This window comes from Eucalyptus grandis, chromosome 8 (assembly GCF_016545825.1).
Source record: "Eucalyptus grandis isolate ANBG69807.140 chromosome 8, ASM1654582v1, whole genome shotgun sequence".
Lineage (NCBI taxonomy): Eukaryota > Viridiplantae > Streptophyta > Magnoliopsida > Myrtales > Myrtaceae > Eucalyptus > Eucalyptus grandis.
In genome coordinates, this window is record NC_052619.1 from 24,894,246 (window position 1) to 24,915,618 (window position 21,373).

At 39.1% G+C, this 21,373-nt stretch overlaps 1 protein-coding gene and 1 pseudogene across 1 annotated transcript; both read right to left on the reverse strand.

The window, feature by feature from the left end:
* Nucleotides 1–828: 828 nt before the first annotated feature.
* On the reverse strand, nucleotides 829–12,120 carry LOC104457107 (triacylglycerol lipase OBL1). Its single transcript, XM_010072046.3, has 5 exons — nucleotides 11,725–12,120; nucleotides 2,603–2,796; nucleotides 2,271–2,304; nucleotides 1,591–2,183; nucleotides 829–1,284 (listed from the first exon to the last, which is right to left on the reverse strand). The coding sequence occupies exons 1-5, from the start codon at nucleotides 12,026–12,028 to the stop codon at nucleotides 1,030–1,032; spliced, it is 1,380 nt and encodes a 459-aa protein (XP_010070348.2). The 5' UTR covers nucleotides 12,029–12,120; the 3' UTR covers nucleotides 829–1,029.
* A 6,557-nt stretch (nucleotides 12,121–18,677) lies between these two features.
* On the reverse strand, nucleotides 18,678–20,511 carry LOC104416779 (annotated as a pseudogene).
* Between the last annotated feature and the right edge of the window lie 862 nt (nucleotides 20,512–21,373).

The following is a 21,373-nucleotide window of genomic DNA, read 5'->3' on the forward strand; positions in this document are numbered from 1 at the left end:
AAACATTTACAAAATATTATTTTCGTGAGAATTAATCTATTAAGTGACTCGAGAAAAGGAATGGCTTCTAACTAATTTTGACAAGTTTAGTTATTCTCATCTCGCGCTCACTATCATGTCCAAATGTGGCTTCCTTGAGCGCCTTTTGAGGAACTCCTAATGTATTTGAAAGATGACAAAACATTCTGTGTGAACTAATTGGTATATTTGAATGTGAAGACAAAATATCTTCTACATACACAAATTCATTGCAACTGATGCTACGGGAAATCTGTGTTATTGGAGATACTGTTAAGAACAAGACATCCGTGTTATTGGAGATCTTCGTCCGCAAATGGAGGACAAAAAAATAAGTGCAAAGAACTGGAGTTTGAAGGACCAAGGGATGTGGTATCACTTGAATAACATGAGTACACCAATGTGTTTGTCAGGATAAGTGCAACGGTTGAACAAATTGGTATTTGGTGAAATCGTCAAGTCTAGATGGACCACATTATAGAAGAACTTCATGCTATAGATGGAGTGGGCAATACTCTGTGTACTTGGAAACAAAGACTATATGTCAATTTTATTCAATTCAAATTAATTTGTCGGAGCCAATTTTAGGCCTTTAAATCCACGGTGAAACATTCTGCAGAAGTCAGATGGAGTGTGCCATTTTTGGTTAAGTAGAGAAAGTATCAAGTAAGTTCCAAAAGACAATTTTGACTTGAGCGAAATTCATTAATGAGCTCTAAGTGAACGCTCTAAGCTGATAATAACCTTTGTAATGGCTACTTTGACCGATTTGAAATCTCCATCGTGCTGAGGAAGTCTGGCGGGCATACATGCATCAAAGTTATTAGGAAATGAGCAAATGATATCTATATAACATACTAGATAAGTATAAGGAGTGGGATAGACCATTGGTTACGGTCCTCACGAAATCAACCGCATAGTTGTTTGTTTTCTTACAATACAATTGATTAATTTTGGTGATCCAATCTCAGGAGATAATTTTCCATTGTATAGAGCTTTAACTATCCATAGTCATTGTTGGTGTCGGAATAATTTTGGCGCTCCTAGCCTCGTAGCGTTTACATAATCCTGAGGACAATGAGCTGGTATGCCTGGAATTAGCAGGCCAATCACTCTAAAAATCCTCAACAACAATCCTTCTTTGTAGCCTGGTCCAATCTGACGATAAATGGTGAAGCTTCTTATGAGCTCATGCCACGCGTCCGTCATCATTGATACCACATGTAGAGGCGATAAATAATTCTTGTTTGGTTCTTCCTCGACTATCTGCATATCAGAAATTAAGCAAACGATAAATTCAAATGAATAGTCTAATCCAATTACAACATGCTATGTGAGGTTAATGATTTCTTTAGTCTTCTCGCCTTTAAAAGGCCGCAAACTTTTCTGAAGCAATGCTAATCCAATGGAACATGCTTTATCCAAATCTGAATTTCAGCAAAATATTTAATGCACTTACTTAGCATCTAACTAAAGCTACCATTAGAACAATTTTATCCGCCAGCTAATAAAATTAACCTCGCTGAAACTAATTTAGCCACCAACGAGAGAGAGAGAGAGAGAGATCCTTACCTTCCCTTCATATTTCCTATTGAAGTGGCAACATCTCCCGAAATGCTTGAACATGAAAGCTTTATTATCGTAAGGCAACCTAGGCACAATGTCATATCCATAAACGAATCTAAAGTACTTAATCTTACGTTCCTCCAAGACCCCCTCCAAATACTTCCCAAACTTATCGTCTCCAACCCTGGGTTGGCCAAATGTGTAGACCCCCTCCAGTCTCTCCATCAGCTCCGTCTCCCCGTGCATGGCCAAGATCGCTGGGAAGAGTATCGCCAACGCACCTCCCAAACTGTGGCCGGTCAACACGTACTTCACTTTGTCGTTCTCGCCAAGCAGTGACTTTAGCTTCTTCCTTACCTCATAGTAAGCCAACGGCTTCGTTTCGGGAGACTCTTGCGGCCAGCCTTCGTTCCTTTGGAGCCCTAGGGCTTTCATGAAACCTCCGTGGATTTTCCCAGTGTGTCCTAACTCGTACCACGAGAGGTCAAAGTCCGAGCACCAATCGTCCGCATTGAAAGGTTCCGTGCCTCGGAAGGCCACCACGATGGTGTCACGGTCACGTAGCATGAAGGCTTGTGTGGTTATTTTATCTACATAATCTGCAAAAGAAAAACGAAGAAGACATATGGCACTTATCATCTTGGTATACTATTTACAGATGCAGAGATTGTTGTATAGCTCCATACCATTCCAGAAGTCGTAGAACCCCAAGAACTCCATCTGCACGAAACAACAGAGATAATTATTATAATCGACAAAATTCATTGTTTTCAGCTTGTATTAGGAACTTAGTCAACTAAGTTCTTGAGCATAAAGTATGATTGATTGGTTAGAATTATTTCTCACGGACTGATTAAGCCACACATTGTGTATTCCGGACGGATTGACACTGTGATTTCTTGTTTCTGGTCATAGCTTCTTATGTTTTGACGTTGTCATGAAATGATCCATGCTTTCAAATGTAAATTGAGGTGTGTTTATTTGTGTCTTAGATTCTCTCTGTCTCTCTCTGGTTTACCTGCCAATGCTGGGCGACTGTCGTTCGGAGGTAGGCCTCGTTTTCGTAGGATGCTTTGGAAGCCATCATGGAGAGAGCCGCATAGTACTCTTGCTCACCAGGACTGAGGCAGGTGTCCAATTCCACTCTCTTGTCCAAATTGCCAATGAAAGATATGAAGCTTTCCGACTCTTTACGGGGCATCACCACCTTCCCTATTCACAACCCCACACTATAAGTCAACATCATTCCAAGTACAAAGTCAAAACAATTAGATAGGCATCTACTGCTTTTGAGCAGTGCACTGCTGATCAATATCTTCACCTAGGTATGTTTTCCAAATCTTGGTTGGTAAACTAATTCATAAGAAGTTGTTCTCGTGTGGACTGATCAATAGATGGGCACAGATGAGCCCAATTAGGTATTGGATAAGCCCAGTCATTTTTAGGAAAATGTTAAATTGCCTTTTGAAAATGATTTTGTTTGAGTGAACCAAATCTAAGAAATCGATAAAATATATAGAAACTCAACAATTATACTCAAGCTTATACTGTGTGATGGATTTATGAGATGGGCTTAAGGCCCATCCGCTCAAGGTTGGGCCCAAAAGGCCCGGCCCACGGGAATAGGGCCCGTGGAGGGTGAAGGTATAAAAGGGAGGAGAGAGAGAGAAAAGGTATCAGTTGGAAATAACGTACGCTTTTTTCTCCTTACGCTCTCTCTCTCCCAAAACGAAGAACAGTAAGCACACGGCGCACTTTTCTTCCCTTCAAGTCGTCATCGGATCGAACAGGACCAGAATTTCTTCCTTGATCTTCAGCATTGGTGTTTAATCTGTGGCTAACAAGGTACGCTCGACTCCGTGGTGTGCTTTACGATCGGTGATACGTGTTTTTTCCCGGGCTTCGTCTTCCGCATTGATTTAGGGGTTCGATTTAGTGTCGAATCCGGTTTTCGGGAATTAGTCATTCCCAACATTGGTATCAGAGCCAGGTTCACGTTTTTCCCGATCAATTCCGATGTTTTTGATTGAGTTTTTCGCGAAGAAACTTTCGGCCGTACGGAACCGGCGAAAATCCCGACACCCGAGACTTCTTCGGCCATTTTCATGAGTTTTCGAATGTCAAAAACAAATTCAGAAAGTACTGGGAGAAATGCGGCGTCGAGACGAGTCCGGCGACATGTTATGTGCCGTCGGACGACACGGCACGCGCCCACACGCGCGGCCACAAGCCGCTTGCGCGTGGGCGCCACGCGCCCGAAGCGCTGGCAATGGCCAGCGCGTGCGCCACACGCGCCCGAAGCGCTGGCAATGGCCAGCGCGTGCGCCACACGCGCCGGTGACGAACCGGCACGTGCGCGCCGGCGACCGGCGAAACGGCACGCGCCGGTCCGCGGACCGACGCGTGCTGACGTCATGTGATGACGTCACCGTGACGTCATCCAACGGTCGGTAACCGCCCGGATGACGTCACCGATGACGTCATCGCCGATGACGTTTCGCCGGGCGGTCACCGCCCGGCGACCCGACCGACGACGACCCGACCCGAACCGCGACGCCCGGCACGCTCACGGCACGTGCCGGGTGACGTCTGCGTGACGTCATCCCGCGCACGCGCGCGGCACGTGCGGACGGTTCGCCCGTACCGGCCCGACCGGTCTGTCCGGTCCGACCGGTCCGTCCGGTCCGACCGGTCCGACCGGTCCGACCGACGACCGTTGACCACCGTTGACCGACGACCGTTGACCGTTGACCGTTGACCTGAAAAAAAAAAAAAAAAAAAAAAAAAAAAAAAAGGAATTTGTTTCTTTTTTCCATTATGCCTGTGTGGGTTGTAAGTAATCCATTTTTATTCTGCATTTGTTGCATGAATCATGGAAATTTATGTATTTTCCATTTTGTTTATTATGGATTATAAGTGATCCATTTTAGTTACGCATTTGTTGCGGAACTATGATGCGTTATGCACGGATACCCGCAATCCCAACAACGGATGAAGGAAGAGCTAGACTGAAAAGGCTGATGAAAGAGTTAGCTGATTATCGGTGGCTTGATGGTGATTTAGTATCACACATGATCAAGGTCAATCAGATGATACAGGAAATCATCTGGAATGGTTACCTTATGCCGGACTTTGAGAAGGTGCCGGCTTTGATGAACACTCTTCCACCTGAATGGCAAGCAGTGTTAGATCGGCTATGGGAGGTCAACGTGGTCCCGGGTTATAGGGGTCTAGTGGAAACTTTTGTAAGAGAATACTATAGGATTGAGTTGGCCAAAACTTCAACCCTTAGATTGAGCGCCACATGGCGCGAGAGCGAATGCGCCTTGGTGGCGACATAAGAGCTCTCCAAAAGTTTTTCCATGGTTGGCAAATGTGCCTTCGGTTTTCTCAGATGTTTTGACTGATAGATTAGAAGGGACTTTCCCTAATTATTTCTTTGATTAATTATGTAATGTTTACTACCTGATTGTTGTTGATGTAGCAACCGATATGTTAGTTGTATCATGTGAAAGCGTTGTTATTTTATTCGATATTCTATTATATATTGCTTTCTGTTACTGCTGGTTGCTGTGGGTAGTTAGATGTGGGTAGTAATAGAAGTTTTTGTAACTTCATAAAATGTATTTGCATAAGACAATTATATTAATAATAATTTTGAGTTAGGACTTTGGAGGATGATTGGAAACACAAAGTGACCTTTTGATTACAAGCCTTACTTGAAATTATTCATTAATATGATGAGTCTGTGCAAATAGGGATGCATAAATGATAGGCATTAATAATTCGTGCATATTAGTCTCGATGTGTTCGGATCAATGGTTTCAAAGAACTAAGAACATAATTGCTGATATGAACGGCAACGATTGTGGAATATTGAATACGAAGATTCAATATGTGCTGGAAAAGCTAGAAGCACTAGAAGCTCTTGACCATATTATGGAAGATCTAGAGGATGCCGTGCGCCACCTTGAGCTAGTAGAGGATCGCCCGTCGGCATTTGAGCCGAAAATAGACATTGGCAATGTTGGTTCTAGCTCGAAAGGGCTTTGAGCTCTAAGCGCAAGCGTATTGATTCGTTCAATATATGGGCATGCAAATGATCAAGTCCTTATTGCAAGAAATCAAGGGTTAACCAACACAAGAGAGGAAAACGTCCTCAAGTGAAGAAAATGTCAAGGGTGAGGTGTTACAATTGTGACAAGAATGTCACTATGCTCGCAATTGTTGTGAGCCGAAAAAGGTAAACACCTCTTGTACATTTGAGAACTTTGATTATGTGTCAAGTTCTGCATTATTAGCTGAATCCAATCCTTTGTGGACTGTAGATTCATGAGCAACATGATGTAGCGAAGGATAAAGGATCCTTCGTAGAATTCCGACGATACCAACCGGAACTAAGTGGATCTATGTGGGAAACAGCTCCAGAGCTGAAATTAAAGGGATTGGCACCTGCCAATTGAACATGCGTGGTGGACGCAACTTGTTCCTACATGATGTTCTATATGCTCCGGAGATTCGTCGAAATTTAAGTGTCTGTTTTGATGCATTGGTTAAGCTTGGTTTTTAGTATGAACTTCCATAATAGATGTGTAGATTTGTATTTGGATACAAACTACTATGATTTTTTGGTCACTTTCGGATGGTTTTATTGTACTAAATGTTGACTGTGGTGATGTCAATATGTTATTCCCTTGTTTCACGTCTTCTACTTTATATGATAATGATGTGAATATGGTGGCATGCTAGACTTGGTCATATGGGCCAACAACATATGAAAAGACTAGCCAAAGAGGGCTTGTTGGGCAATATTGAAAAAGTCGATTTGCTTATATGTAAGCATTGCCTAGAAGGGAAAACGACAAGGAAACCATTTGGAAAAGGTAAAAGAGCTGAATTTCCTCTGCATTTAACTATTCTGATGTCTGTGGTTCAATGAATATGAGAGGAAGGCAAGGGGCTGTTTGTTTCATCACTTTTATAGATGATTCTACTTGATTTGGATATGTCTATCTGATTTCTCATAAATCTGAAGCATAAGTTGTTTCAAAAAGTTTATGAACCCGGTAGAGAATCAATTAGACAAGAAAATAAAAGTATTGAGATCCGATCGAGGTCAAGAATATTTATCTGATGAGTTCAGAAAATTATGTGATGAAAAAGGAATAGAAAGACAGTTGTCTATTCCATATACTCCTCAACAAAAATGGTGTTGCGGAGAGAAGAAACAGAACCCTACTGGAAATGGTTAGGTCCATGATGGTGTATGCTAACTTACATATCACTTCTTGGAGTGATGCGTTGTTAACTGCTGCCTAAATACTTAACCGGGTGCCTTCTAAATCAGTTAGTTCCACTCCATATGAGTTATGGATAGGTAGAAAACCGGACTTAGGTTTTCTTAAGTCATGGGGTTGTGCTGCCTATAATGAATCCTCTCACAAATTTGGGAAATATGGTCCCAAATGAAAGAAGAGTATTTTCATGAGATACTCCGAACACTCGAAAGGGTATGTGTTCGTAGGTGAGCAGGGAAGTGGGAGCATAACTGAATTTGAATCACGGGATGTCATATCCTTAGTGGATGAATTTTCTAAGAGGGGCAAAATAGGGAAAATTACTCCCTATTTGAAACCTTGGATTAAGATAATGATGTCAGTGGAGTTTGTCCAAGTGGGAGTAATATGAGATGTAATGAATTGAATTCAACTCATTCTCAATTGCAACCACCTAAATGTGACGACATCATCATTACCTAATCCAAGTGGGAGCATGATGGGGAATGATGTACTAAGTGTACAATCTCCCATAAGGTGAACAAGTCGCCAAAGTATTCCCCGTCGACGTTTTGACATTGAAGGGGAAACTTTTATGGTTGCTCCACAAGATGAGGATGAGCCAAGAAATATTAATGAGGCTCTGAATTGCCCTAATAAGGAAATATGGATTTATGCAATGAAAGAGGAAATGGAGTCAATGAAATCAAACCAAGTCTGGGAACTGGTTGATCTTCCAAAAGGACACAAAGCTATTGGGAACAAGTGGGTTCTCAAAATAAAGCGAAATGCTGATGGCTCGATAGAAAGGCATAAGGCTCACCTTGTGGCGAAGGGGTATAATCAACAGGAAGATATTGATTATGAAGATACATTTTCTCTGTATTGAGATTTACCTCGATTCGCATAATTCGGCAATAGTGGCTAGTTTGGATCTTGAGTTACATCAAATGGATGTAAAGACTGCTTTCCTCAATGGAGAATTAGAGGAATAAATAAATATGGAACAATCTGTCGGTTTCATAGTGAAAGGCCAAGAAGAAAAGGTATGTCGACTTTGGGGGTCGATATATGGCCTTAAGCGATCGTCAAGACAATGATATATACGTTTTCATAATGCCATAATAGCATATGATCTTACAATGATAGATGAGGATCATTGTATATATATCAAAAGATCCAAGGATCAATTTGTGATCATATCATTATATGTTGATGATATACTAATTGCCGGAAGCAATATGGAGTTAGTTAATACTTGTCAAGAGACAAAGTTGTCTTCCAACTTTGAGATGAATGATATGGGATTGTAAACCCATAAACACTCCTATTGCAAAAGGTGAAGGATTGAGCCATAGGCTCGTGTCCAAGGACTCCACAAGAGAAGGAACAAACAAAATATGTTCCTTATGCTAGTGCTGTTGGGAGCTTGATGTATGCTATGATGTGTACAACACCCGACATATGCTTTGCAGTTGGAATGATGAATAGTTACCAATCCAATCCAAGTCAAGCACATTGGAAAGCCGTTAAAAGAATACTAAGGTATCTAAAGGGGACTGCTGATTATACGCTGAGTTATTATGGAAAGGATCTGCAACTCAAAGGCTATTCTCGATGCTGATTGGAGAGGAAAATTTAATGAAAGAGAATCTACCTCGGTTTGTTTTCTTACCGAATAATTGCACCATATGTTGGAGCAGTAAGAAACAAAAGGGTATAGCCTTGTCCACGATGGAAATTGAGTTCGTGGCATTATCAGCAGCAGTATAAGAAGATGTTTGGCTTAAGAGATTATTGGATCATTTAGGTGTTGTTGGAAGTGCTGCAGATTTGTTATTAGTTAACTATGATAATCAAGTAGCAAAAGTGTACACTAAAGATCCAAATATCATGGCAAGACCAAACATATAGATACCAAGTATAATTTTGTCAAGGATATGGTTGCACGAAAGGATGTGAACTTAGAGTACATGCTACGCATAATGGTTGCAGATCCTATAACAAAGCCAATACCTAGAGATGTACTTTGTGGCCATGTGAAATCTCTAGGACTCGTAGAGAGACCGATGTACTAAATATTGTAATTTCCTAAGTGTTCACAATTTGATGAATTTGCGTTTTCATCATTAATGCCTATGAATCTTTATGTGATCTTTATGCATCTTAATGCTCGGTGCATTATTTTTTAAGTTAAGAAGTATGTCGGACAGATAAAAGATTAGCCCACTCACACGGGTAATCGCCTCTATTTGCTATGTGATAAATAGAGATGAGACTGTTTTTAAGCTTATTATCTAGGTGATAATCGAGAGCTCAAGCTTAAAACACGTATGTCGCCTTAATCTGGTGTTAAGATGAGGACATAATACTTACTATGTCCGAGAGTAAAATACCCCACATATTTTACTTTATCTCGTCTATGATGCCGGATGTGAGTTCGATGAATTTTGTAAATGAGTAGATACGTGAACTCAAGTTAGACATTGGGTATGTCTGAACTATCATCTGTACGGTATTGAAAGGTGTAGACATACGCTCCATGGGAAAGGAGTTAATACCGTAATACGTATTTCATACTACGTATGCATGAGACGACCAATAAGAGTGGCAAAAGTTTGATCTCAACTTTTTTTATGTCGTGTGAGACTCTTGAGGAAAAGAGTTCCTCAATTTTTTTTTTGTCCCCTCATGACTCTTACTTATTCTCAAAATTTCTATTTAGTGTTTGCTATCTTAGGATGTTGCCAATGGTTATGAGTTTGATTTGATCTAATGGGGCATTTCTAGAAAAGCAAGCTGAACTGAAATTGAGAGTTTGAAGGGAAGAGGAAGATTGATTTTTGGAGAATCACATTGTAGTTTTTGTATTCACCGGTTAACCAATTATGACTGTTTTTGTGATAATCATAATTGTGAATACAATATATCATTGTTTGAAAGAGATCAAGAGAGATATAAATGTGATCGATCGATCTAGGGTGCTTGCATACTAAATCTACTTGGATGTGATGCCCATTATGAGCTGCTATATATTCCTAACGATGTATGGCAACGAGCTCTCAAAGTATGCTTTGGTCGCACGGATTATTCACCGGTATGAATGTTGAAGAGAGGAAAAGAGGATTATGTTTGGCCCACCATGGTAAGTGAGAGTCTATGATGGATTTTTCTCGATGGGGCCGAGAAGGGCCTATCCGCCCATGTTGTTTTTGCACCACCATGTGCGAGTGAGAGATGATGGATTTATGAGATGGGCTTAAGGCCCATCCGCTCAAGTTGGGCCCAAAAGGCCCGGCCCACGGGAATAGGGCCCGTGGAGGGGGAAGGTATAAAAGGGAGGAGAGAGAGAGAAAAGGCATAAGTTGGAAATAACGTACGCTTTTTCTCCTTACGCTCTCTCTCTCCCAAAACGAAGAACAGTAAGCACACGGCGCACTTTTCTTCCCTTCAAGTCGTCATCGGATCGAACAGACAAGAATTTCTTCCTTGATCTTCAGCATTGGTGTTTAATCTGTGGCTAACAAGGCACGCTCGACTCCGTGGTGTGCTTTACGATCGGTGATACGTGTTTTCCCGGCTTCGTCTTCCGCATTGATTTAGGGGTTCGATTTAGTGTCGAATCCGGTTTTTCGGGGATTAGTCATTCCCAACACTGTGGACAGCTAAATCCATGATCAACTCTATCCTATGGACTGATAATGAAGTCTAATAGTCTACCAATACTTTTAGTTTGTGAACAGCTTCCACAGCAGTATGTTTGATGTGCGGAAACTCGAAGGAAATCAATCAAAGCTCGATGAACTTGCCATTCTATGCCTATGAATTGAATCTCGAATTGAAGAACATAGGCAACGTCCCCTTTTTTTTCACTTTATCCAATCGAAAAAATCTACTTAAATAAATTATTTTTATCTTCTATCATTTGAAAAACTCTAAAATAGTGAAAACTTCTAATTGTTTTTCTTTTTTTTCTTTTTTCTTTTCTTTTCCTTTCTTTTTTCAACTTTCTCCGCCACGACTAACCGGCGACAACCACAAGCCAAGCTCACCGACCTTAGCTGAGCCCAAGCTCACCTAGATTTGGTGAGTCCCAAGCTTAGTGGCCTCAACTAGCTTAAGCTTGCCTAGATCAGCCGAAACTCAAGCTCAATGCCCCTTATCATTGCCATTCATTGGGCTACTGGTCGTTGTCATGGCATGCAACCAATGAAGGAAGAAGGAGAAAGGAAAAAAAGAATTAAAAAAAGAAAAAGAAAAAAATAATAATAAATTCATTTTTAATAAATATAATTAAAAAATAATTTTTTAAATTATTTATATAAGAATAAAAGTTTCATTGACCAAGGACCCTAAGACTAGGAAAATATTGGAGAAAATGTTTTCTAGCTCTTTTAAAAGGAAAATAATTTTTATGAATTGAAGTTTTGGTAGAAAAAACTTTTCCGTTGACTAGAACAAGCAGACCTTTAGATACACATTCACTTTAACTAATGAACTATGACCAAATTAGAATATATTAATTGCACATGCGTGTGACTCAAACATTTTACATGCTCAATAATAAACAAAAATCAGACTTCGACTGCCAAAAGCAAAAACAAGCAAAATCTTTTAGCAACCAACACAACCCCCGATGTCAGTATCGGTGAGCGAAAGATATTTTAAATGATCATGCACCATCAGCTTTGCAAATATGCTACAGGCCGAGTAAAGCGCGAGGTAGAGAGACCTCGAACATGGTTATGAAGTAATAAAGCAAATATACAATTGTTTTAACAAAAGCAAGGTCGTGCATACATGCCATGAACGCATTCTCGCATTCGGAATTCGAAGGCAGTAATAACTAATCACGCAAACCAACCTCGAAGGTAGTTGACGAGAAGCCCTCCCAAGTTCTGATTGCTCGACAAGAGATTCAACCAAAACTCGATCGCCCAGCCGATCCCAGACAGGGGTTTGGCAACAAGAAGCAGGAGCTTCTGCGCAAGAACGGATACAAACATGATCCACCTCCGCTGGAAGCTCTGTTCTGCTTCCCCGGAGGAGTCTACGAATTTTCTGTTGCCCACATCACTGTGGATCAAAATGCGAAAGAGATCGATGACACCGACTTTCTCTGGGCTCAACAGCATGTAATTGCTGGAGAAGCTCTTGTCACAAGCCATGGCTTTGAGGCAAAGAGGAGGGAGATGATAGCCTGGTTTTTCTTTTTTTCACTTGTCGTTTTGGATGAGACTTGTACTGCTTATTGGACTAAGCTTCAAAGGGTTATTTATACAGGCTTCTTGGCCATTTAACTTAAAAAGGTTCCTTTTTTCTTCCTGGTTACACGAATTAAATACTAGGTTTGTTGAGGTCGGTGTTCAATTTAATTGATATATCATTAGTAGATTTAGATATTTAATTGATATATCATTAGTAGATTTAGATTCTGATTTAATGTTATTGGTGCAGTCCAATTATTTAAATATACATCCATACTCTATCATATCAAGCACCCGTAAGCTCTGTCAATTCGTAAGTCTTAGTCTTCTTAAAACTCCTCAAAGAAAGATTAATATTTCCTTTTCATTGGAAAAGCACATCAACTTTGACGATGGATCCATCAACGCGTCGTGAAATAATTGACAAAATGAGTTGTCGATCACGTGTCTTAATTTATTCAAGAAAATCTTTGGAATCCAATTTAATATTACTTCATGTGATTCACTCCAATTTTTTGTATGCTGCACATGCCATATCCTTGGAAAGGAGAGACATAGGTCCGCTCCTCCCATCATCATGCTGTTAGAGCAGTCTTAAAAAAAAACCCGGTTATGTTGAATTCGGCGTGGACGTGAGTCACTTGAGTCACACACTCACACACACACACACACACACATATTATTAAATTTCTAATAAGTGGACAAAGAGAATCTAATTGCAATTTATTACGCAAATATTGTCCTCTTGCTTTTTAAGATGGCCCCATCAAAGCTCCTTTTTACGCTTTTATTAGCTGGACAGCACTTGGCGCGCTTGGATTGATGTGTGGGTGCCACAGTTTCTGCCGTATGCATCATGAAAATGTCGAAAGTCGCTGAAGATATTTCATTAGATCATCCTCCTCTGCTTTCTCACTAACAACTTAAAGAAAGAGAAAGCTCATGGGAAAACCACACTTTTCTTTATTCGGTTAAGTCAATCAGCCCCTAAGCTGGCCTCTGTCTTGTCCGTCTAAGGCTGGGACTCCCCCAATGGAATGGTGTTTAAGCTTTAGCAATCTGACGCCCTTTTTTTAAGAAAAAAGACTTTCTTGTCTAGACTCAGTTTTTGTCCCCCTAGAACCAGTTGCAGTACCTGCCCCTTAGATGGTAAGCAATACAGTTTGAAACCTCTTTCCAGCTGGACTCGTGGCTACCTTTTCCTTTATACCATTCCTTCGCTATTAGCTGGACAGCACTTGGCGCGCTTGGATTGATGTGTGGGTGCCACAGTTTCTGACGTATGCATCATGAAAATGTCGAAAGTCGCTGAAGATATTTCATTAGATCATCCTCCTCTGCTTTCTCACTAACAACTTAAAGAAAGGGTTATACTAACCCACTAAAAATGGAAAAGAGATGGAATAGAGAAGAAAAATATCTTTGACCGAGGACTCTTATCTAGTCCACCACGCGAGACACGAGGAATCACCACGCGAGACACGAGGAATATAAAGATATAGAGGCAACTAGAAGACATACAAGAAAAAGAAGAGTAAGATACATTTTTAGTAAGTCTTTCCAAGACAAAACTAACATGCGTTATATATATATGAAGCATAGAACCCTAAATCTGTCACATCATGAATTATATATTGACATAAATATGACACGGCCATCCTTCCAACCTGGGGATGCAGCCTCAAATCATTCACAATTCAACTCCTAAGAGTTCCGATTGATATTGCTCTTGCTCTATTAATCACTAACTAAAATTATAAAAAAAAATTATAAAAGATAGGGGTAAATAACTATAGTTCAATGAGTAATACATATCTTTTCTAAGTAGATTGAGTAGCCACAATATATATATAAGTATAGAGCACTAATAAAAACTCACAATCAAACTCTTTAGTATATATCAAATCATATACAAGTTGTTCATTTTAACAAGCTTTATACAATTCAGAAAATTAAAGCATTTAAATCATTATGAACATCAATGATCAAGTCCATTAATTAATCTCATCAAAATCACATGCCGATGGTTTATTATATTGGTCAATCTCAAATTACATGTCAATGGTCTATTTATTGACCAATTTATTGCTCAATCCCACAAGGATATACTAACCAGTGCTTACCACAAGCCTGTTAATGGTCGATATTGAGTACTAACACAAACTCACAATAACATTCTTCACAATTCACAAGCCAATTTGGAATCAAATCACAAATCGGTTTCACAAACCAAATATATAATCTTGCTCAACACAACTCATCTGCTCAAAATACTTTTCATAAAGTATTTCTCCGATAATTTCTAAATACATTTTGTAAATTAGTTCGCAAAGCTCTATAGTAATGTATGTATATATATCCTTTCACAATACCTTTTATAAAACCATTCACAAATACCAGGCAATCATTGCTCGATCTAGATTTATGCAATAAAAATGCTTTAATAACTCATACAATACTCAAATATTTATTACTTTCAAGATATGAGTTTATAAATTCATAAAAGAGATAGTATCATTCACTTGAAATGTTCAAAAGCCAAACAACGATGCTCACTCGAATTGATGATCTCATAATCTTAACAATAAAATGATAATCAATGTCAAAACCAAGTAAAACTCTACCTCAACTAGGAATTGGTTGAATTACAAAAGACTCCAACGTGCTATTAAATAACTTACTTGAAGCAATTATGCAAACTGAAACGCAATGTGGAACTCAAGTGCGAACCCTAAAATTTCACTCCGACTAAACCATTGCTCTAACCAACTCCTGTCAAACCCCACAACTCCACAAATACCATAATCCACTATTTTCATGAAATCCCATAGCTCATCATCTCAAAAATTGGACTCCATGGCTCGAATTTCACAAAACTTCGAATATATGACAAAACCCCGAAAACTACTCCAATTAAATGGACGAGAGGTGTGGTCATTTATCGAGCGTTGGATATCGAAGTAACTCTAACTTTGGTGAGGTTTCCATGGCGTGACATGCAAAACCTCTATTCTTATCTTTTCCTTTCTTCTTCTTTCCTCTTCCTCTCTTTTCCTTCTTTTCTCGGCGTGCCCTCCCTTCTATTCTTAGCCGATCGTCCATTTTCCCCTTTTCTTTTTGAACGCTCAACTTTTTGCCCTTTTTTGTTTGCTTTGACTTAGTCAAAGTCCATATTCTACAAAATCATATATAAAGAATGTGTACTTAGGTATAAGCCGCTCAAATTTGAAAAGAAGAACACTTACAAGATCCAGATTGTGTATATAGTTCTCAATTTCATTCATGCACTTTTTTTTTCTTGGTTGGGCAATTATGCAATTGATAGATGGTGTACCTTCTACTTAAGTATGGTTTTCCTATCTTAATTCTTTTGATAAGCATCACGAGAATAAATAATCTTATAATTGTAATATTCTATATCGGCTTGTGTGAAGAAGGAATTAGCCAACTGGTAAAAATGAACAAGTCTTTACACTTAGAAAGTAAGTTTAAACGTATTACTTTATGTTGTACTTAAATCGTCTCAGCACATTTTCAATTTTTCTGAGGAAAAAGAAAATTCTTCTTTCAAATGTCATGCATCGCTACTTCCTGACTGATAATTGATTGTTCAACAATTAGCATATAATTCACTTCTCATTTCCCAAAATTCAAGGGAAAAATAGGATTCCCGGTGAAATAAAAGTCATATTTTTACCAAAAAGTTAAAAAAAAAAAAAAAGTCATATGAGGACAAGTTCAAAGAATGTACGAGTGAAAAATAAGCATGAGGACATCAACGAGCTGTGTAAATCCCATTAAGGTAATTTTCCACAAAGACGCTAAGCAATAACGACAACGTTTTAAAAACTTTTTATTGGGCATTTTACACGGCTCATTCTGCCACCAGTGCTATGTAGTATATAAGCAAAAAAATAAGGGAAAGAAAAACCAAGGCATGACATCTCTTTTGCTAGTGTTGTAAATGTAACCACATGCTCTCTTATTTAGTTCCTGAATCCACTCTTCTACCAATGACTTCTCCATGACAATTTAGGGCGCATTTTGTGTGTATTAAAAAATCCAACCTAAAAATTTAACTGGTTAGATGAAAGTGTGCTTTACTATTTAAATATTATAACATTCGCCATCATGCGTAGGCTCAACTTTGGCCTAAGTTTAGTGTGTAGAAATATGTAATCATGGAGTTAAATAGGGATGAGAAAAGATTTTAACTCAGATTTCTTACTCTAATATCACGTAAGATTTTGTGGAACTATTGTCAAATATTAAAAAAATTTAAGTTTTTGGGTTGGATTTTCTAACTTGATATCAAAGTTAGCGATCTTGACAATCCTGCATCCAGTGCACACTTGAGTACAATTCGTGTATTTAATATCATCTTCTTTTTCATTGACTACTAGTATCTCTCTCAATGTCAATCCTCCACATTGTCCATCTCATTTAATACCCAACATCAGCGTATTCTATTATTGCGTAGTCTCTAGAGCCTTGTTATTTGAGAAGCGCCCATTGAGTCTATTTCATAATAACCAACCGCACTTGGTCGGTTTCTTCATGGTATCTGTAACAACACCAAACACACCCGTTATGTTTTTATCCACATATGAACAACACCACCGGATTCATCGCCCTTAGACAAACTAGATCGACAGCCGACTACCTCTTGTGGGACGACATTTATTACCGGCCATGTAACTTTTACAGCAGCTACAACAACACACAAAAACCACTTAATTAGCCACGTCAATGTCAACTGGTTCATTCTTCAGCACATCGAACCGCTTCAGTGCTCCATTAAATTGTTTTTTTCGGATCTTTTATTCCAACTAAAGGTGACATGTTATATGCACTTTGAGTTTGCAGAGGTATGTTAGAAATATTTCTGTAGGAAATGATTGTATGTTAGCAACAATAAATTTGTAAAATTTATCTCCATCTGCGTTAGTCATATCATATAAAACGGCCGGCATTCATGTCAACATTTTCCTGTTAAAATTGACCAAATAAAGTTAATTGATATAAATACAAAAAATTTAGTGCATTGGTATCGATACAATACATTTAGAATATTTTGGTACTTTCTCCTGGAATTAATACACAGCACAACAAGAACGTAAAACTGAAGTGACGGTATCAACTATATATGACTTAAATACATATATATTTACAGATACTAATCGCAGACCTGAATATGACATGAAGTTAGAAACGTGAGATCGAGGACACTGAATGGCTAAGGGACATAGCATGCCATGAAATACTTCAACTTAAAATAATGAAGCTGATGGGGACTGCAAAACTTTGTCGCCTCGCTGGAACTCGGTCAAGCCCACCCACGTTCAGGGCGGCTTGCCCCACTCAGTGCTGGGTGTGGGGGCAGGGATGAGAAATAAATTATTGCGAATGGATAGAACTCCACCGCACATTGCCCCGCCATATATATGAACATAAAAAGAATACCCTTTCTACGTTTAAAGAATTACCAGTTCTATTACTCAGTTACCATATGAACTTCATCATTTTCATAAAAGCTCGTTTTTTTTTCCTTTCTAAAGTTAGGGTTTTTTTTTTTTAATCACTTGTTCGACCTCACACTCACTTTTCCTCTATGTCTATCCTTATTCATATCTTCCGTCCACCCTCGCTCACGAACGATGCATCACCTCTTCACCTGAAGAGTGACGAAAAAGACATCGCTAGAAAAATGTCAATAGCGAGACCATTAGCCGCATTTTAGAAGTCCTAAAAAAACATAGTAAACGCCTTTGTTTACATAAGATGAGAGAGTGCCAGGATTTGACCTCATCAACCCATACTGTCATACCACATATCTCGAGAAGTTTTAAGTCATTAGGAAATGCTCAAACAACATCTATATAACGTATTAGATAAGTACATGAAGTGAGATAGATCGCTACTTACATTCCTAATGATTTCAGGCAGGGATAATACCCTAAAAAACCCCAAACCTGGCTGGTACAGTTGTGACAAATTTACCCCAAACTATTTTTTTGACCACCAAAAACCCCAAACTGGTATATTTTTGACAAATTTATCCCAAACTTGTACACTTGTAACAAATTTACCCTATGTTAGTTTTCGTTAAATTTATTCTCAAATTATTAAGTTAAATGACACGTGACAGTTAACCAAGACACTAATTTAGGATTTTACGTTCCGTTTGTCACAGTTTACAATTTTTATGATTTTTTTGTAGTATTAATCCAATTTAGCATAGGGTATATTTGTCACAAATTTACTAGTTTAGGGTTTTTTGCAGTCGAATAAATTAGTTTGGGGTAAATTTGTCATAAATGTACCAATTTATGATTTTTTATAATCAGTCGGGGTAAATTTGTCACAAGTTTACCAGTTTGGGGTTTTTCATGGTCAAAAAAATAGTTTGGGGTAAATTTGTCACAAGTGTACCAGTTTGGGGTTTTTCAAGGTATTATCCTTTCGGGCATGTAGTTGTGTTTTAATTTCTACCATTTACAAACAATACAACTGATTGACTTCACCAAAAAAAAAAAAAAAAAAACAATACAACCGATTGATGTTGGTAATCCAATCTTAGAAGAAAATAGTTCATTACATAAAGTAGTGACTATTCATGGTTAATTTGGTGTAGGAATAATTGTGACCCTCCTAACCTTGTAGCATTTACATAGTCTTGAGGAGCATGAGCAGGTATACCTGGAATTAGCTGGCCAACCACTCTAAAAATCCTTAGTAAAAATCCTTCTTTGTAGCTTGATCCCTTCTTGTGAGGAATCACGAAGCTTCTCATGAGCTAATACCATGCATTCATCATCATCGGTATCACCTGTAGAGGCGAGAAGTAATTCTTGTTCGGTTCTTCTTGAATGATCTGCACATCAAAGATTAAGCAAACAAAAAAATTGAATGGGTATTCTAATCCCGTTATAACATGCTATGTGCACTTAATGCTTTTTCTCTTCTTCCTTCTTTTGCCTTTGCAACCCCACAAACTGTTTCTTGTTGCTCCAATTGATGAAGTTCATGGACGTGACAAATTTTTTTTTTTTGGAGGAATTTTATTGCATAGACACTCTGAATGGCAATTCTTTTTCTTAAGCAATGCTAATTTAATGATATCCGCTTTAGCCTCATCTCAATTTCAGTAAAACATGCAATGCACATATTTATCATTTAAATAAAGCAACTACCAGAATTATTTCGTCCACCAACTAAAATAATTAACCTCACTAAAAATAATTCAGGCTCGGAGGGAGGGAGACAGAGACGGAGACAGAGACAGAGAGATCCTCGCCTTCCCTTCAGATTTGCTATCGAAGTAGCACCAACTCCCATAATGCTTGAACAGGAAAGATGAATTATCGTAAGGCAACCTAGGCACGATGCCATTGGCATAAACAAGTCTAAAGTACTCAATCTGATGTTCCTTCAAGACCCTCTCCATGAACTGCCCAAACTTCTCATCTCCAACCCTAGGTTGACCAAATGTGTAGACCCCCTCCAATCTATCCATCAGCCACGTCTCCCCATGCACGGCCAAGATCGCTGGGAAGAGGATCGCCAGCGCACCTCCCAAGCTGTGGCCCGTCAATACGTACCTAGCATCGTCGTGGTCACCGAGCAGGGACCTTAGCTTCTCTCTTATGGCATAGTAACCAACGGCGCGGGCGTTTTGAGACCCGGGTCAAGCTCTTTCGGCCAACCTAGGTTCTTTTGGAGCCCTAGGGCTTTCATGAAACCGCCGTGGATTTTCCCAACGCTTGGTGACTCGTACCAAGAGAGGTCGATGTCCGAGCACCAATCGTCAACGTTGAATGGTTCCGTGCCTCGGAAGGCTACCATGATGGTGTCGCGGTCACGTAGCATGAAGGCTTGTGTGGCTGCTTTCCCTCGATAATCTGCAAAAGAAAGGCGAATAGACAGATGGCAATTATTATCTTGGTAAATTATTTATAGCTACAGGGATGGCGGTATAGTTCCGTACCATTCCAAAAGTTGTAAAACCCCAAGATTACATCTGCACGGTAGAACGAAATAACTATTATAAATGACTAATTCGATTGTTTTCAGTAACATATATCACCTTTATTTTTGGATGGTATGGCCAGGTTCAGCTGGTATTAGGAACTTCGTTGATTAAATTCTTAGTGTAAAGTATGATTAATCATTTGGCACCGTTGAGTTTAATTCTTGCTGACTGATTAAGCTGCACAAAGTCTACATCGAACGGATTAACACTGTGATTTCTTGTTTCTTGTCATCGCTTTCATTTATTGATTAACCTCAAACTAATTGTATGTTTATTTGGGTTTTAGATTCTCCCTCCCCCCCCCACCTCTCTCTCTCTCTCTCGTTTGACCTGCCAATGGTGGGTGACCGTCGTTTGAAGGTAGGCCTCGTTCTCATAGGATGCTTTGGAAGCCATCATGGAGAGAGCCGCATATTACTCGCTGTCACCAGGCCTGATGCTCTTATCCAATTCCACTCTCTTGTTCAAATTGCCAATGATGGATAGGAAGCTCCCGGACTCTTTATCGGGCATCACCACCTTCTCTATTCACAACCCCACATTATAAGTCAACATCATTTCCATTTCCAAGTGCGAAGTCAAAACAATTTAGTAGATAACTCCCAATTTTTTTAGCAGTGGACTGCCTGATCAATATCTTCACCTAGATATGATTTTAGAAGATACAGCAACTGGCGACTTAAACTTAAAAACTGAATTATTTTTCTCTCAATATTTGGAAGAAATAATCGGACTTTCTCCCAATATTTCCCTCCCCCCCCAAGGCGACCATTTAAAGTTAAATCCTTATCCTTGGGAAAATTCACAAATCAGATTTAAGTTGGTTCAGCGAGGGCGACTGTGAAAGTCAGCAAATGGGTAAGTCTTTTTCTTACTTTTCTTTAATAAAATAAAAGGCGTGGGAGGACATTACAGATGTCAGCGATAGACGCAACATCTTCTAAAACTAGAAAACTATTGGAAGACACCCGGGAACATGAGAGAAACAGTCGTTTTTAAGAGAGTTTTATGGCTTAGCTTTGGTATGACCATAATAAACTATGCCACTATGATTGTTATGGGTATTGCCAATAAATATTTGTGATTCATTAGGAAGCTGAATAGTCATTCTATCTTTTCGTTTCACCTCTAATTCAACCACTAAAAGTGGGTGCTCCTACTTCTACAAGGAAAAGGTAATAAAAATGCATTTCAATCAAGAAACGACTAAGAAAAGTAAGCGTATCATCCATGGCAAAGTGCTACCATATATAGTAGATTCGTACGAGGGACAG

Bases quoted from the DNA above. Each gene is read 5' to 3' on its own strand.
- LOC104457107 (XM_010072046.3), bottom strand. From the start codon at position 12,028: ATGGCTTGTGACAAGAGCTTCTCCAGCAATTACATGCTGTTGAGCCCA. The intron at 2,305-2,602 runs GTAAACCAGAGA...TGTTTCGTGCAG, and splicing joins CAGTCGCCCAGCATTGGCAG to ATGGAGTTCTTGGGGTTCTA. The intron at 1,285-1,590 runs GTAAGGATCTCT...TCTGATATGCAG, and splicing joins ATAGGAAATATGAAGGGAAG to ATAGTCGAGGAAGAACCAAA.